Here is a 16982-nt window from a genome sequence, read left to right as displayed (position 1 = left end):
ATATAAACAGATAGAGAGACACGCTCACAGAGAGAGACATACACAGACAGAGAGAGAGATAGACACAGATAGAGACACGCTCACAGAGAGAGAGAGAGAGAGAGAGAGAGAGAGAGAGAGAGAGAGAGACACACAGACAGAGAGAGAGAGAGAGAGAGAGAGAGACACAGACAGAGAGAGAGAGAGACACACACACAGAGAGGGTTAACAGCAATAATGTGACAAAATATTGGATATGGAAGAAATTAGCCACATGATGTTTTGAATTACACAGAGCACCTCAGCTCAGAGGTTTGTTCTTGTGAAGTCATGTATTGTATTGTATGTATGTTTCTGATTTGACTTGGGAGTCAAGACACAGAGAGAGAAGACAGGATGTAAATAATAATCTAAATGAAGGAATACATTGTCATTATGAAACCCGCAGCTAGAGATGCCCATTGGTTTCGACGAGAACCTGAAGAACTCAAACTGGAGAAACGTCTCTCTAATAATGTGCCGCGTTTCTTCTGAAACTGTTTAGTAGCAGTGTTTAGTAGCAGTGTTTAGTAGCAGTGTTTAGTAGCAGTGCTTAGTAGCAGTGTTTAGTAGCAGTGTTTAGTGTTTAGTACCATTGTTTAGTAGCAGTGCTTAGTAGCAGTGTTTAGTATCAGTGTTTAGTGTTTAGTACCATTGTTTAGTAGCAGTGCTTAGTAGCAGTGTTTAGTAGCAGTGCTTAGTAGCAGTGTTTAGTAGCAGTGCTTAGTAGCAGTGTTTAGTATCAGTGTTTAGTAGCAGTGTTTAGTAGCAGTGTTTAGTAGCAGTGTTTAGTGTTTAGTACTAGGGATGTCCCGATCACATTTATTTGCTCCCGATCCGATCCCGATCATGTGATTTTGAGTATCTACCGATACCAATCTTTCCCGATCCGATCTTTCACAACTAGTGGATGTCCCTCATCCTTGACATAAATCATTTGATGTATAATTAAATCAAAGGAAATGCGTTTGTTTTGGCAAATTCTTCTGCTCTGTGTGACAATAAATAAATGAATGATGATATGTAATTTAAAACCAAAACTAAGGCCTCAGTATGAGTTTAAGACGTGAACATGGTCATGTTTGTTGAATAAAAAAGAAAAAACGTTTTAGTATCAGTATCAGTGTTTAGTAGCAGTGTTTAGTAGCAGTGTTTAGTAGCAGTGTTTAGTAGCAGTGTTTAGTAGCAGTGTTTAGTACCATTGTTTAGTATCAGTGTTTAGTGTTTAGTACCATTGTTTAATAGCAGTGTTTAGTAGGGCTGACCCCTATTAGTCGATTAGTCGACTAAGCAGTCGAAAGGAGCCGTAGTCGACTGGCCAACCCTCTTAGTCGGAGAAAAAAAAATAAAACATTTTAATCATTCTTTTAAAAAGAAAAGAGGCCTAGAAGCATGGCTAACGCTAATGGCACGCATACCAGAGGCTAACTGCCTACGAAAACAGGCACAGAGGCACTGAAAGAGGATTTCACCCATCTAATGAACACACTAGACTAGACAAATATCAAGATGTATCCATCAGTGGACCAATTGCATGCTTTTGCAGAGGACAAGAAGCCTTCAGTCGACTCCTTCAGACATCAGATTTGGATGGTCGACTATGATTGGCCAAAATGTTCCGTTAGTCAACTATTGGTCGACAAAAAAAACAAAAAAAAAAGTATAATATATATTTTTTTATTTATTTTTTTATCATTCCATCTGTGGGGGGTCACAGTCCAAATGGAATGATACAAAAAATTATTAAAAAATGTTTTAGTCGACCAATAATCGACTAACGGAACATTTTGGCCAATCATAGTCGACCATCCAAATCCTTAGTCGGGGACAGCCCTAGACAGTGTTTAGTACCATTGTTTAGTATCAGTGTTTAGTGTTTAGTAGCAGTGTTTAGTAGCAGTGTTTAGTAGCAGTGTTTAGTGTTTAGTAGCAGTGTTTAGTAGCAGTGCTTAGTAACAGTGTTTAGTAGCAGTGTTTAGTGTTTAGTAGCAGTGTTTAGTAGCAGTGTTTAGTAGCAGTGTTTAGTATCAGTGTTTAGTGTTTAGTAGCAGTGTTTAGTGTTTAGTAGCAGTGTTTAGTAGTTAGTAGCAGTGTTTAGTAGCAGTGTTTAGTATCAGTGTTTAGTGTTTAGTAGCTGTGTTTAGTAGTTAGTAGCAGTGTTTAGTAGCAGTGTTTAGAAGCAGTGTTTAGTAGCAGTGTTTAGAAGCAGTGCTTAGTAGCAGTGTTTAGTAGAAGTGCTTAGTAGCAGTGTTTAGTACCAGACTACAGTGTGGGTAGTAATTGTTGATGTTTGGTATCTTCAATGTTATGGTTAAAACACCACTTTAAGCCCGGGGCCTATGGTGGTTTGTGCTTTTTGGAGGGACATTTAGCTAGATTCTAATGTTTTGTTAAATGTCCTATTTTCTGTAGCTGTAGTGGTGATGATGGTCTTACTGTGGTAGTGGTGGTGGTGATGGTCTTACGGTGGTGGGCCACCACGGCTGAATGAATGTAAATAAAACATTGATGCGAGAAGTCCAGGGTGAAGAAACATATATCGCTTATTTTTTTTTATCTCAAGGTATTCCCATGAAAGAAGTAACTCCCACAGACCTTTATAAGAGTGAAATTCAGACGGTCTAATTCATTCTAACGCTAGTAAAGGTAACGGCTGCACGGTGTGTAGCCATACAGGCCTCTATTGATACGCTTCAGTCATTGTCCTTTCATGAACCAAAGCACTTAAGAGATCTGGTTTATAGAAATATGATCTCTGACAGGCATGTGTAAACATGACACGCACGCGCTTGTGTGTGTTTAGTGCGTGTGCGTGTCTGTGCTTGTGTGTGGTACTGGTATGTGTGTGGGTTTAGGGTGTGTGTCCGTGTGTGCATGCATAGAGGTATGCACTCTTGGGTGTATGTATATAAATGTGTGTGTGTGTGTGTGTGTGTGTGTGTGTGTCTGTGCGTGTGTCTGTGTCTGTGTCTGTGTCTGTGTCTGTGTGTGTGTGTGTGTGTGTGTGTGTGTGTGTGTGTGTGTGTGTGTGTGAGAGAGTGAGATAAGACACAGGTTCAAGTCAAGTGGTGGAGGTGCTGTAAGGCTCCTTGTTGGCCTGGAAACAGACAGGGGGGAGAGGGGGAGAGGGGGGTTATCACTGTATCTGCTCAGATATGGCTGCTAATCTCATTGCATCATAATGTAATGAGTATCAATCCTCTCACATCTTTTGGGAATCAATTTGTAAGAAATTCTACTTAGTATTTGCATTCACATAGAAAACCGTGTATCATTCACAACGTCCAAAAAAGGACAGCCTTACCTAGCCGCTCCGAGCAAGACAGGAATGGGTTAAATGAATTGGGGAAGGACAAAAAGAGGAGAAGGTAGAGAGGTAGAAAGGTAGAGAGGGGATGATTCTGGGAGGGAAGGAGGGGTAGAGAGGGGAGGATTCTGGGAGGGAAGGAGAGGTAGAGAGAGGAGGATTCTGGGAGGAAGGAGAGGTAGAGAGAGGAGGATTCTGGGAGGGAAGGAGGGGTAGAGAGAGGAGGATTCTGGGAGGGAAGGAGGGGTAGAGAGGAGGATTCTGGGAGGGAAGGAGGGGTAGAGAGAGGAGGATTCTGGGAGGGAAGGAGGGGTAGAGAGGAGGATTCTGGGAGGGAAGGAGAGGTAGAGGCAGAGAAGGAGAGGGGGATGTGTGGAGGGAGGTATAGGGGGGTTTGGAGGGGGGTATAGGGGGGTTGGAGGGAGGTATATGGGGGGTTTGGAGGGGGGTATAGGGAGGTTTGGAGGGAGGTATAGGGGGGTTTGGAGGGAGGTATAGGGGGTTTTGGGGGAGGTATAGGGTTAGGGTTGGAGGGAGGTATAGGGTAGGTTGGAGGGGGGTATAGGGGGGTTTGGAGGGAGGTATAGGGGGTTTGGGGGAGGTATAGGAGGTTTGGAGGGAGGTATAGGGGGGTTTGGAGGGAGGTATAGGGTGGGTTGGAGGGAGGTATAGGGGGGTTGGAGAGAGGTATAGGGTGGGTTGGAGGGAGGTATAGGGAAGTTTGGAGGGTGGTATAGGGTGGGTTGGAGGGAGGTATAGGAGGTTTGGAGGGAGGTATAGGGGGGTTTGGAGGGAGGTATAGGGGGATTTGGAGGGTGGTATAGGGTGGGTTGGAGGGAGGTATAGGGTGGGTTGGAGGGAGGTATAGGGTGGGTTGGAGGGAGGTATAGGGCGGTTTGGAGGGAGGTATAGGGTGTTTTGGGGGAGGTATAGGGGGGTTTGGAGGGAGAGGCGGAAACGCCAGTTAATGACTGTGAGACTGGTCTCTCTGGGGTTCCTAATGAGCTGCAATTACCCTGCACACAGTGTGTGAGTGAGTGAGTGAGTGAGTGAGTGAGTGAGTGAGTGAGTGAGTGAGTGAGTGAGTGAGTGAGTGAGTGAGTGAGTGAGTGAGTGAGTGAGTGAGTGAGTGAGTGAGTGAGTGAGTGAGTGAGAGAGAGAGAGAGAGAGAGAGAGAGAGAGAGAGAGAGAGTGAGTGTGCAATGCATACGTGAAAATGTGTATGCTTGCATATCTGTGTGTGTGTGTTTGTGCAAATATATATATATATGGTTGAGTATGTATACCTATGTATGTGTTGTGCTGGCTGTGTACTTGATCCATATCCACTACTGAGCATGTAGGTTGGACACTAGTTTGTGAAGCTTCTGTACAGAGTATGTACTTGTGTGCATCTGTGTGTTTGTGTAGGAGCGCTTTTATGTTATACGAAAGTTATATACTCTATGTTATATGAATATGTGTTATGTATAGGGATGTCCGATATTATCGGCCTACTGATATTATCGGCCGATATTGGCATTAAAATGTAATATCGGAAATGATCTGTATCGGTTTTCTAATTATTTTATTTTTATTATTTTTTTTTCTCCATTTATTTAACCTTTATTATTTACCCAGGCAAGCAAGTAAGAACAAATTCTTATTTTATTTATTGTCAAAAGTATGCATAATGTTGTGTTAAATCCACGACAAGAGATATGTAATGTTAATTACCTGAAATTATTCCGTTTTCTTTGGGGGGGGGGGGGGGGGGGGGGGGGGGCTGCACATATCGGTATCGGTTGATATCGGTATCAGAAATTAAGAGTTGGACAATATCGGTATAAAAGCCAATATCGAACATCCCTAGTTATGTACGCTATAAATGTTATATGTAATGCTTGTGTGTATGAGATAGAGACTGTGTCTGTGTGTCTGTGCCCATTCCAGTGTCATGCACCATTTAAACAGGACAGGCGACCTCTGACCTGGCTCATTGTCATGTGCTGGGCCAGAAATGTAGCACCTGACCTCAACATTACAGCACTGTGAGGACACACACACACACACACACACACACACACAGAATGTACTTGTACACACATACAGATACACACACACACACACACACACACAGAATGTACTTGTACACACAGACAGACACACGGGTGTACATGGTTATGGAGCAGGGAGGGGTATTTTAATAGGAGCCTAGAAGAGTTTTAAGGTGGTTCTCACTAATGGGCTGTGGCAGGGAATGTCCCGTCCAGCACGGCCTGCTGTTCTACTCCCACAAGCCGTCTGGCTGAAACGTGTCCGCAGGGACTCTTATTGTGAAGGAGGGAAACACCCGCCCGGCTCTTATTGTGAAGGAGGGAAACACCCGCTGAGCCCGGGCCACTGGAAAAACACTAAGAGTCAAGTTTCAAGTGACTCCCCGTGTGTTCATCAGTTTAACCGCTGGTCAACTAAATAAAAACAGGGGTAACCTGGTTAAAGAGGAGCTCGCCATGGAGACTATGATGACAGGTATATACGAGGAGAGAGAGAGAGAGAGAGAGAGAGAGAGAGACAGAGACAGAGAGAGAGACAGAGACAGAGACAGAGACAGAGACAGAGACAGAGACAGAGACAGAGAGAGAGAGAGAGAGAGAGAGAGAGACAGAGAGAGAGAGACACACACACAATATAGGGATGTGATCAGAAGGATTAGCACATGGAAGGAAGGAAAATGGGAATACTTCCAAAGGTCGAGGGTTCTATTCCCACTGGGGGCCTGAGGGTGTGGATTACTGTGGTTATGGGTACCGAGATGACCCCGAAGGAATTTGGTGAAAACACCTTCTTTTTTTCTTTCACCGCCCCGTGACGTTCCCCCTCAGGTGAGTGGAGTTTATACCTCATGAAATCCCCACTGTTCCTAGCTGTTCAGCTGTTCAGCGGGCAGACAGCCACAGACGGCCACAGACGGCCACAGACAGCCACAGACGGCCACAGACGGCCACAGACGGCCACAGACGGCCACAGACGGCCACAGACAGCCACAGACGGCCACAGACGGCCACAGACAGCCACAGACAGCCACAGACGGCCACAGACGGCCACAGACAGCCACAGGCGGCCACAGACAGCCACAGGCGGCCACAGACAGCCACAGACAGCCACAGACAGCCACAGACAGCCACAGACAGCCACAGACGGCCACAGACGGCCACAGAAGGCCGGGACCGACTCCAGTTCTAATTGCCAGTGCACTCGGCCTGGGGCCTGTGTACCTAGTGTGCACGACACGTCCATCACGGTGTGGGAGGAAAACCGGAGAGGAAAACCACACAAACATGGGGATTCACATGGGGGGGGGGGGGGGGGGGGGTGTAAACCCAGGACCTCTTCGCTGCTGTGAGGGGCGACCGTGTTCCCCCACTAACCGCTGCCAGGACGGCTCACCTGGTAGAGGAAGCGCTGGCTGAACTGGTGCATGGCCCCCTGGAGCTGGCTCCGCTGGCTCTGCCACTGCTCGTAGTTGCGGACAGACTCGGCGGTGGGCCTCTGCCACGTAGTGGTCCTGGTGTTGTGGTCCACGTAGTAGAAGCGCCCGCGCTGGTCCACCCGCTTCTCCCAGCTGCGGAGGAGGAGAGGCGGAGAGGTGATTTATTATTTTAACCCACATCGTCACACACAGGGGACAGTAATACCACATTACCGCTATTTCTAGTGGTGGGGGGAAATATCGATACAGTATAGTATCGCGATACTTTACGTGGCGATACTGTATCGATTTTTTTGTATAAGGAAGTTGCATTGTTCATTTCAATACCTGTAATAGTACAGTAGTCCACACACACACACGTATGCATTCAATTAAGTTGGAATATGACTGTAATACAAACAGTTCAGTTTGTCAGGTACATGCAACACAGATTACAGTGTTGACATCGGTCTGCTTGAGAAAATCCCATTTGCTGCAATAAAAATGATTGAAGTGAGATGAACAGACTTGTTGACAAAGTTTTACTTTGCAGTTGAAAAAAGGTAATAAATCGCAATATATCGCAATATTAATATCGCAATACTCAGCATATCGCAATATATTTTAAATCGCAATACTATGGTATTGTGACTTAAGTATCGTGATCATATCCTATCATGAGGCCTCTGGTGATTCCCACCCCTAGCTATTTCCCTAAGGGATGCGAGGTAGAGGTGAAATGGTAAACGGCTGCATTTATACAGAGCTTTTATCCAAAGCGCTTTACCATTTTGTTAATAATAATAATGCATAATGATAATACATTTTATTTATAAAGCGCTTTTCAGGAACCCAGAGACGCTGACAATGAGCAAAACAAATGAACAAAGAAACAAAGAACCACATGGAATGAGCAACAATATGAATACGCAGGACATACAACCACGGGGTAACAAGTAACAGATACAGAGTCCAGTAGGGGAACAGTCAAGGACGTAAGGAAACCGAGGGGGGGGGGGGGGGGAGAGAGGGAGAGAAAGGTAGGGAAGGGGAAAGGGAGGTGGTAGGTTGGAGGAGGGTGGTTATGGTTATGGGTAGGGAAGGTTGTATGCTTGGGAGAACAGGTAGGTTTTGAGTCGGGATTTAAAGGTGGAGAGTGAGGGAGAGTCACGGACAGTCTGAGGGAGGGAGTTCCAAAGTCTGGGTGCAGCTTGTGAAAAAGCCCGGTCACCAAAAAGTTTAAGTTTGGATGACGGGACAGTGAGGGAAGCAGTGGAAGAGGACCAGAGGGAACGGATGGGGCGGTAGGGGAGAAGGAGGTCAGTCAGGTAGGGGGGGGGCAGGCTATAGAGGGCTTTGAAGGTGAGGAGTAGTGTTTTGAAGTTGATGCGTTCCTTGATCGGGAGCCAGTGGAGGACAGGAGTGATGTGTTCACGGGACCGGGTGTTAGTGAGGAGGCGGGCGGCTGTTGTTCCTCACATGGGTGAAAACCCACTCACTCGCACGTTCACACACCGACGGGCGGAGGCGACCACGCAAGGTGCCGACCTGCTCATTCGGGAGCAGTTAGGGGTTAAGTGTCTTGCTCAAGGACACTGCCGACACGCTTGCCCGGGAGGAGCGGGAATGGAACAGGGAACCGTCCGGAGTACCAGACGACTGCTCTACCTCCCGAGCCCCCGGTGTTTCCCCAAGGGATGCGTGGTAGAGGGAGGTGAGCGAGAGGGTGAAACAAGGCGGGGCTCGCAACTCACTTTTGATGCTCCAAGGTGTTTTAATTGTGACAAAAAATAGCAGATACAACGTTTCGACCCTTCCGGTCTTTTTCAAGTATGAACGCAACAGAAAATTGCATCTTTTTTTATACAGGAAATTAAATGAATAAATTATCTATCAGCCCCACCTGGTGATCAGGGGCGGTACCAAGACTTGCATGATTTTCTTATACATTTTAGACATGATTTGGTAACAATTGATCTTTTATATTAGAAATGTTTTAGAAAAAGATTTTTTATAGAAATATATATATATTGAACACAGTATTAGACATGATTTATTGCATCTATAGATAGGCAGCAGTGTGTAAAGTACGTTCTTTGGACCCGGTCCAGGTGAGCGAGTGGGACTACGGGGCTCAGTCTGGGAGGTGAGTGAGTGCGACTACGGGGCTCAGCCTGGGAGGCGAGCGAGTGGGACTACGGGGCTCAGTCTGGGAGGTGAGCGAGTGGGACTACGGGGCTCAGTCTGGGAGGTGAGCGAGTGGGACTACGGGGCTCACCCTGGGAGGTGAGCGAGTGGGACTACGGGGCTCAGTCTGGGAGGCGAGCGAGTGGGACTACGGGGCTCAGTCTGGGAGGCGAGCGAGTGCGACTACGGGGCTCAGTCTGGGAGGTGAGCGAGTGGGACTACGGGGCTCAGTCTGGGAGGCGAGCGAGTGCGACTACGGGGCTCAGTCTGGGAGGCGAGCGAGTGCGACTACGGGGCTCAGCCTGGGAGGCGAGCGAGTGGGACTACGGGGCTCAGCCTGGGAGGCGAGCGAGTGGGACTATGGGGCTCAGCCTGGGAGGTGAGCGAGTGGGACTACGGGGCTCAGTCTGGGAGGCGAGCGAGTGCGACTACGGGGCTCAGCCTGGGAGGTGAGCGAGTGGGACTACGGGGCTCAGCCTGGGAGGTGAGCGAGTGGGACTACGGGGCTCAGTCTGGGAGGCGAGCGAGTGGGACTACGGGGCTCAGCCTGGGAGGCGAGCGAGTGGGACTACGGGGCTCAGCCTGGGAAGCGAGTGAGTGCGACTACGGGGCTCAGTCTGGGAGGTGAGTGAGTGCGACTACGGGGCTCAGTCTGGGAGGCGAGCGAGTGGGACTACGGGGCTCAGCCTGGGAGGCGAGCGAGTGGGACTATGGGGCTCACCCTGGGAGGCGAGCGAGTGGGACTATGGGGCTCAGCCTGGGAGGCGAACGAGTGGGACTACGGGAGGACACCATAATGATCATGGGTATCCGCTGTCTACTTCGTGTTCCCCTACATGTTCGTCAGTGGGGGACCAGGTCTACGGGTCGATATGTGGCTCAGTGTCTCTCCCGAGTTGGGGTTTGGGTGTGTGTTGATTCGGAACACTTGCCCTCTACTTGTGTGAATTTGGCCTACACAATGTTTTTATGCCTTTAGCAGTGGTGTAGGCAGGGGAAAGCATAGAGGTACAACCACATATATAGAGTCCTATATATAGATGACTGCTTGTTTTAAAGATCTAAAACAAGAGTCTGGAGAGTCGGTGGCTAAGAGGTTGTTTCTGGACCAGAGATATGCCCTATCCCACAGGAAGACGTGCACACACACACACACATGCACGTATACACAGATGTAGGCCAAGAATGACAAACACACACAAAATACACCCACACAAAAGGACACACACACACACACACACACACACACACACACACACACTGTGCACTGGCATACAAAAACACATGAACGTACATAGACATGGGCACACATAAACAAATGACAACCACACATTAAGACACAAACACACAAAAAAAACACACACACAAGGAGACAGACAAAGACACACAAAAAGAAACACAAAAACAAAAAGGACAGACACGGTTGCGCTGCGCACACAAAGACACACACACAAGGACAAATATGTGTGTGTGCACGCATGCACGCACACACACACACACACACACACACACTTCAGTAACAGCAGGAGTGAGTTCCGTGGGCGGCAGGAGGAGGGTAGTTCTGGTGTGGAGAGTCTGTTTCTATTCTGATATCTCTGACGCAAGCACAGCAGAATCTGCTAGAGAAAACAGCAACCACTTCCGTAAGCTAACAATAACATTACAGCAGACTCCGATAGAGACACACACACAATACAAACATGTGAATTCTCATAAAGAAAAACATTGCATTTACACACTCAAAGTAGTATGGTTGCCCCCAAATAATAGGGGGGGGGGAGAACTCCATTCAGTCAATCAGGGACAGACAGACATTTGTGTTTACATGGCTGGTAGTAACATTGGTTAGCCTAGTAGTTGTCGGGCCGGAAATCCAAAGACGGTAAAGGATGACATTTGTACTATCATACATCGACCTCACACATGAATTATCATCGAAACATTAAATACTAGTCTAACATTAACCCATAGCATGACTTATCATCTAACTACTAGCCTAACGTTAGCCACTTAGCATGACTTATCATCTAACTACTAGTGTTACAAAGGATCAGATTAAACCGAATATATATATTTATTGATTGATATATATTGCATAGTATTTGTATATCGTTTGATATCCCTTGTATATTCCTTGTACATATACACGGAATATCCCTTTAGCCTAGTACGGACCATGATGTTTCGTTCTCCTATTGGACAGCGGTCCACAGGCGCCAGAGCCATGCCTCCGGAGTCAGGTTCAAGGCCACAGTCAAGACATGTCTGGACATGCCCGGCCTTGCCCAGGGATACGAGACAGAAATGAGGTTGGCACTAGATTGTTCGCCGTGCATATAAATATGGCGCAGGTGAATACAGAAGTAGAGTTACCCAATAAGTTGAAGCCTCACCCACGATACTCCGTGCGGTGAAGTATGGCCTGTTTGGCCCCAAATAGAGCATTGAGACCGCGTGCGAATTAATAACTGAATTGTCAGAGTTTGGCGCTATACCGTCGAGTGCGACATATTTCTATTAAGTCAGTAATAGTCTATTTGTGTATAGTGTATCGTGCGGCTAAAGTTCTACAGTGACCAGCATCACCAACGCTTCCTCGTATCAGCTAGAGTGCTTATCCAGGCTGGGCTGCTTTCATGGCGCTTTCACCCGAGGAGACCTAGACGAGAACCGTGTGGACATGTACACTGGATTAATCTACCCGACGACTACATAGCCCTTTGCGGCTGGATTATATTTGTTTTGGTCCTGTGATTTATGGAGCGGAGAATCGCCGACGCCTACACGTGTGGGATTTACCCTGTGAGGAGCCAAGTCGAGTCTGCGCCTCAGAGAGCCTGAGGCCGGCTAGCTTTCTTCACTGTGGAGCTACAGTCTACGGAGAACAGCTGTATTCGTCTGTGGATCAAGAGACTATTGCACCGTCTCCTGTACTTGGAGTCTCCTTAGTCATCGTTGACCAGACTCTCTATTACCGACAGATCCTCTACCCCTGCTGGCTTACAACCGGGGGGACCCTTCCAGTATCTCCCGCTATATATTACTAGTGTACCATAGATATAATTCCTTAAGATTCAGGTTGTATAATTACCTCCTGCGTAACCAGAGAATGGACATTCATTATTGATTTGCCTACGCACATTCCTTTGCCTTATAAGCGCATCCAAAGTATAATAGAGAAGTATATTATGTACCTTTTGCTGCAATAAATACTTGATTACACCTTGGTGTGGAACCGATTCATTGTGGGAAGTGTTCATCATATTTATATATCATGTACTGTATGGCCAGTAATTAAAGTACATAAAGCGGTAGTGGTTTAATGATACCATACTTATCAATACAGTCAGGGAATTGTACCCCTCAGTTACAACTAGCCTAACGTTAGCCACTTAGCATGACTTATCATCTAACTACTAGCCTAACGTTAACCACTTAGCATGACTTATCTAAACATTAAGTACTGGCCTAACGTTAGCCACTTAGCATGACTTATCTAAACATTAAGTACTGGCCTAACGTTAGCCACTTAGCATGACTTATCATATACACATTAAGTACTAGCCTAACGTTAGCAATTTAGCATGACTTATCATCTAAACATGAACTACTAGCCTAACATTAGCCACTTAGCATGACGTATCATCTAAACATTAAATACTAGCCTAACGTTAGCCACTTAGCATGACTTATCATCTAAACATTAACTACTAGGCTAACGTTAGCCACTTAGCATGACTTAGCATCTAAACATTAAATACCGTACTAGCCTAACGTTAGCCACCTAGCATGACTTATCTAAACATTAAATACTAGCGTAACGTTATCCACTTAGCATGACTTATCATCTAAACATTAAATACTAGCCTAATGTTAGCCACCTAGCATGACTTATCATCTAAACATTAAATACTAGCGTAACAATAGCCACTTAGCATGACTTATCATCTAAACATTAAGTACTAGCCTAACGTTATCCACTTAGCATGACTTATCATCTAAACATTAAGTACTAGCCTAACGTTAGCCACTTAGCATGACTTATCAGGATGGAACTTAGGACTGACCCAGACTATTTGGATATTTCAATGTTGCTATTTCGGAAGACATCACTTACTCTCTTACTAATTCATAGCCAATTCATACTCATTTCTCACATATCGAATTTTTTCTGATGCTCATTGACAAAAGTGATATTACACACATGCACACACAATCTCTCTCTCTCACACACACACATACGCACACTCCAACTCAACACACACACAAACAAAGTGTGGCTGATCAATGCCTGAAAATGTATTGAAAAATGCATACTCTGTAACGCCGAGACAATTACCAATGTGGTTACACATATGGCTTAATAAAGGAATCTGAATCTGAAGACCGCCAAATCATGCATGCACACACACTTCTCAAAGGGGAGCTTTTAGTTTGTTCTCGTGGGAATAGTTGCGCACAGAGAGCCACTGTGACTCCTCACATCAGCCTCCACAAGAGACCCCGTCAGCTCCGACTCAACTCACCAGGGCCATTAACCATTTCACTACCACACTACAGAAGGTTAACCCTTTGGTAGTGTGGCAGTGAAAAGGGTTAATGCACCGTCACACACACAGACATAAGCCGTGGACACGTACACAAAATGTGCAACAGACACACACGCGTGGTACTATACTTGCGGGGACATTCTATTGACTTTGACAGTCTTTCCCTAACCCCATAACTTGTATCACCACCTAGACGAGTGTAGGCGGTGGAGTGCCAGATTATCACCGCCTAGACGAGTGTAGGCAGTGGAGTGCCAGATTAATTGGCCTCATCTATGGGAAAAGTCACAATGAATGGGAATGGGATTCTTTCAAGATATTATTTTTTTTTATCCACTTTTTCTCCCCATTTTCTAATTTTCTCCCATCCCAATTTCGTATATCCAATTCTTCCCTCCCCCGTCTTGAACATCGCTAGACTATGCATCCCACAGGTCGGTTTTGTAGTGAGGACAGAAGCCTTGCATCACGTGTCCCCTCCGGTACACGAGGAGGCAGCCTGTCGCATCTTTTCACCGCAGCATCTCGAACTCTCAGTGGCGAGGAGTCACGCTGCCCCCGTCACTTCCTGCTTCCGTCGTACCGGCGTCACCAAACCGACCTGTAGGAGTCGCTGTCCACAACGTCAAATCCCCACCCACCGGCTTTCCCGCCCTCTAACACTTGCCAATTGTGTTAGTATGAACGACCGGCCAGCCGGTAGCAACGCCGAGAGCTGGGCTCAAACCCAGCGTCTCCTGCGTTAGAGGCGAGCGCCTTGCCCACTGCGCCAATCAGCCGCCCGGATTCTTTCAAGATCTGTGGCTAACATAACGTCCCCAAACTCCAAACATAACATCTCCAAACTCCAAACATAATGTCTCCAAACTCCAAACAGAACGTCTCCAAACTCCAAACATAACGTCCCCAAACTCCAAACATAACGTCTCCAAACTCCAAACATAACGTCCCCAAACTCCAAACATAACGTCTCCAAACTCCAAACATAATGTCTCCAAACTCCAACCATAACGTTTCCAAACATAATGTCTCCAAACTCCAACCATAACGTTTCCAAACATAATGTCTCCAAACATAACGTCTCTAAACTCCAAACATAACGTCTCCAAACTCCAAACATAACGTCTTCGAACAGCAAACATAGCGTCACCAAACAATTGTCTACAATAAAGATCTTTCTTATTTTGAAGCCTATGTATCTTTTCAACTATTTCAATTACTTCCTTAAATCTGTGGAATATCTTATGTTTTTTTTTTGCAGAGAAACTAAATCTAATTTTAATTATTTATTTTCCAGCAACTCTTTCTCCCCTTGTGTAGAGCTCACTGGGTTTGGTGGCTGTGGCAACACATTGGTTATTTCCTTCCCTGCCTGGCTGCGTGCAGCTTAATCCCAGCGGAAGAGTGCAAGAGCGCTTCCGCATTTTGCCCTGATTGGCCGCGGTAACGCCCTCCAAATGCGCATTTTCTTTCCCCCCGCTCAGACGCCGAAATGGAATGCATGTAGTACATTGCAACACAACGCAGCATTTCCGCGTACATTGCAACGTAACACAACGCAGCTGTCAACTGTACTTTACATATTATCCAAACGAGGACCACATAATGTTATTTCCCTGTACATTGTAACGTTAACACAACGCAGCTGTCAACTGTACTTTACATATTATGGAATACATGTATATTATCGCGACGCGATTCACTCGCTGTCAACTGTACTTTACATATTATCCAAACAAGGACCACATAATGTTATTTCCCTGTACATTGTAACGTTAACACAACGCAGCTGTCAACTGTACTTTACATATTATGGAATACATGTATATTATCGCGACGCGATTCACTCGCAACGCCATAATGTTATTTGCCTGTACATTCATTGTAAGTAACGTTAACACAACGCAGCTGTCAACTGTACTTTACATATTATGGAATACATGTATATTATCGCGACGCGATTCACTCGCAACGCCATAATGTTATTTCCCTGTATATTGTAACGATAACACAACGCAGCTGTCAACTTTACTTTGTAACATTGTTTTTTCGGTCATTCATAAAATTGATTGAATGAAATTGATTGAATGAAAATAACAGATTGCAGAATGGGTACAATACAGTACGGCTCAATACACACAATTGTTAAGGGGATGCAGACCAGAGAAAGACTTTCGTCTTGTTTACATCAGGGTCCCCCATTTTCAATTCATCAGGACATATATGACATACAGATAAACTGACAGCCCTAATTACAACCTTTATTTAATGGTTAATATTTTGATAAAAAGGTAATTTACTATATTTGTATGGCATTTACACTTAAAGTAGAAAAACAAAAGTAATCTGTAAAATAATAGTGAATTTCCTGTGAAAAAACATTTATTTTTTACAGTACGTTACACACACAAATGCTACATTATGACAAATTTTACAAAGAAAGTACATTTAGATTCAAAGACTATTTTAATAGCGTTCTTTGAATACACGGTTTCTCTCCTGTGACGTACAAATGTTCAACAAAACCGCCAACATTGACTCAGCTAGACCTCTTTGTTATATCTGCAGCGCTAACAGAAATAAAAACAACCCAGGCCTATGTTAAAGTGCAGCTTGGCTTAGAGGATAATGTCTTGTATGAACTACCAGTAATATAAATCATATTAACAACAAAAATGTGTTACGCCTTCATGTCAGATGATTTTCAAAAAGGAAAATGTACTCTGTCGTCTACTCTACGCCATCCTAGGTTGTCAAAGTGGGCAGGGGTGAGGTGGGTTCTAGACCCATGTTACTGACCAGACACTCTATATCAGTGATGTCTGTTTACTGCAGAGTGGCAGCGCTAACAGAAATAAAAACAACCCAGGCCTATGTTAAAGTGCAGCTTGGCTTAGAGGATAATGTCTTGTATGAACTACTCAATCAATCATGTACCTCGGCGCGGCTGAATAACAGTAGCAGTGATCGCCTGCTGCGTCCATCGCGTGTATATATGTGTGCTAATATAGCGTGTTAGCGTTAATATGTGATTAATATGAACCAAAGCGTGTTAATATGTGAATAATATGATCGCCTGCTGCGTCCATCGCGTGTATATATGTGTGCTAATATGGCGCGTTAGCGTTAATATGTGATTAATATGAACCAAAGCGTGTTAATATGTGATTAATATGAACCAAAGCGTCGAATCAAGCGGGGATCTCATGCGCATGCGCGCGCGCGAGCTCCTGGGCGAAGGAAAAGGAAATGCGCATTACCGTACTGGCGTATGGCGAAGAATGCGGAAGCGCTCTTGCACTCTTCCGCTGGGATTAAGCTACATGCTGCCTGGCTACGCAACCTTTACTGGGCAGTACATCAGGTAGGCAGTGTTCCTGGCTCCATAAAGCACAGCTAATTGATTATGTTCGCCTTATGTCATCACAACGACCAATAATTCTGAACAGCTTGTCAATCTGAAGACGTT

General features: G+C 45.6%; 1 protein-coding gene across 1 annotated transcript in view; it reads right to left on the bottom strand.

The window, feature by feature from the left end:
* The window catches only part of LOC311245608 (NEDD4-like E3 ubiquitin-protein ligase WWP2), a 113798-nt gene that overhangs the window by 43291 nt on the left and 53525 nt on the right, over nucleotides 1-16982 (bottom strand). The window contains exon 6 of the mRNA XM_084335514.1: nucleotides 6755-6929. Coding sequence (XP_084191640.1) covers nucleotides 6755-6929 — 175 coding nt within the window. The remainder of the gene's footprint in view (nucleotides 1-6754; nucleotides 6930-16982) is intronic.

Source organism: Notolepis coatsorum (genome assembly GCF_963971535.1).
Source record: "Notolepis coatsorum genome assembly, chromosome: 18".
NCBI lineage: Eukaryota > Metazoa > Chordata > Actinopteri > Aulopiformes > Paralepididae > Notolepis > Notolepis coatsorum.
The sequence above is the reverse complement of the archived record's forward strand: the minus strand, read 5'-3'. Positions and strand labels throughout refer to the sequence as shown.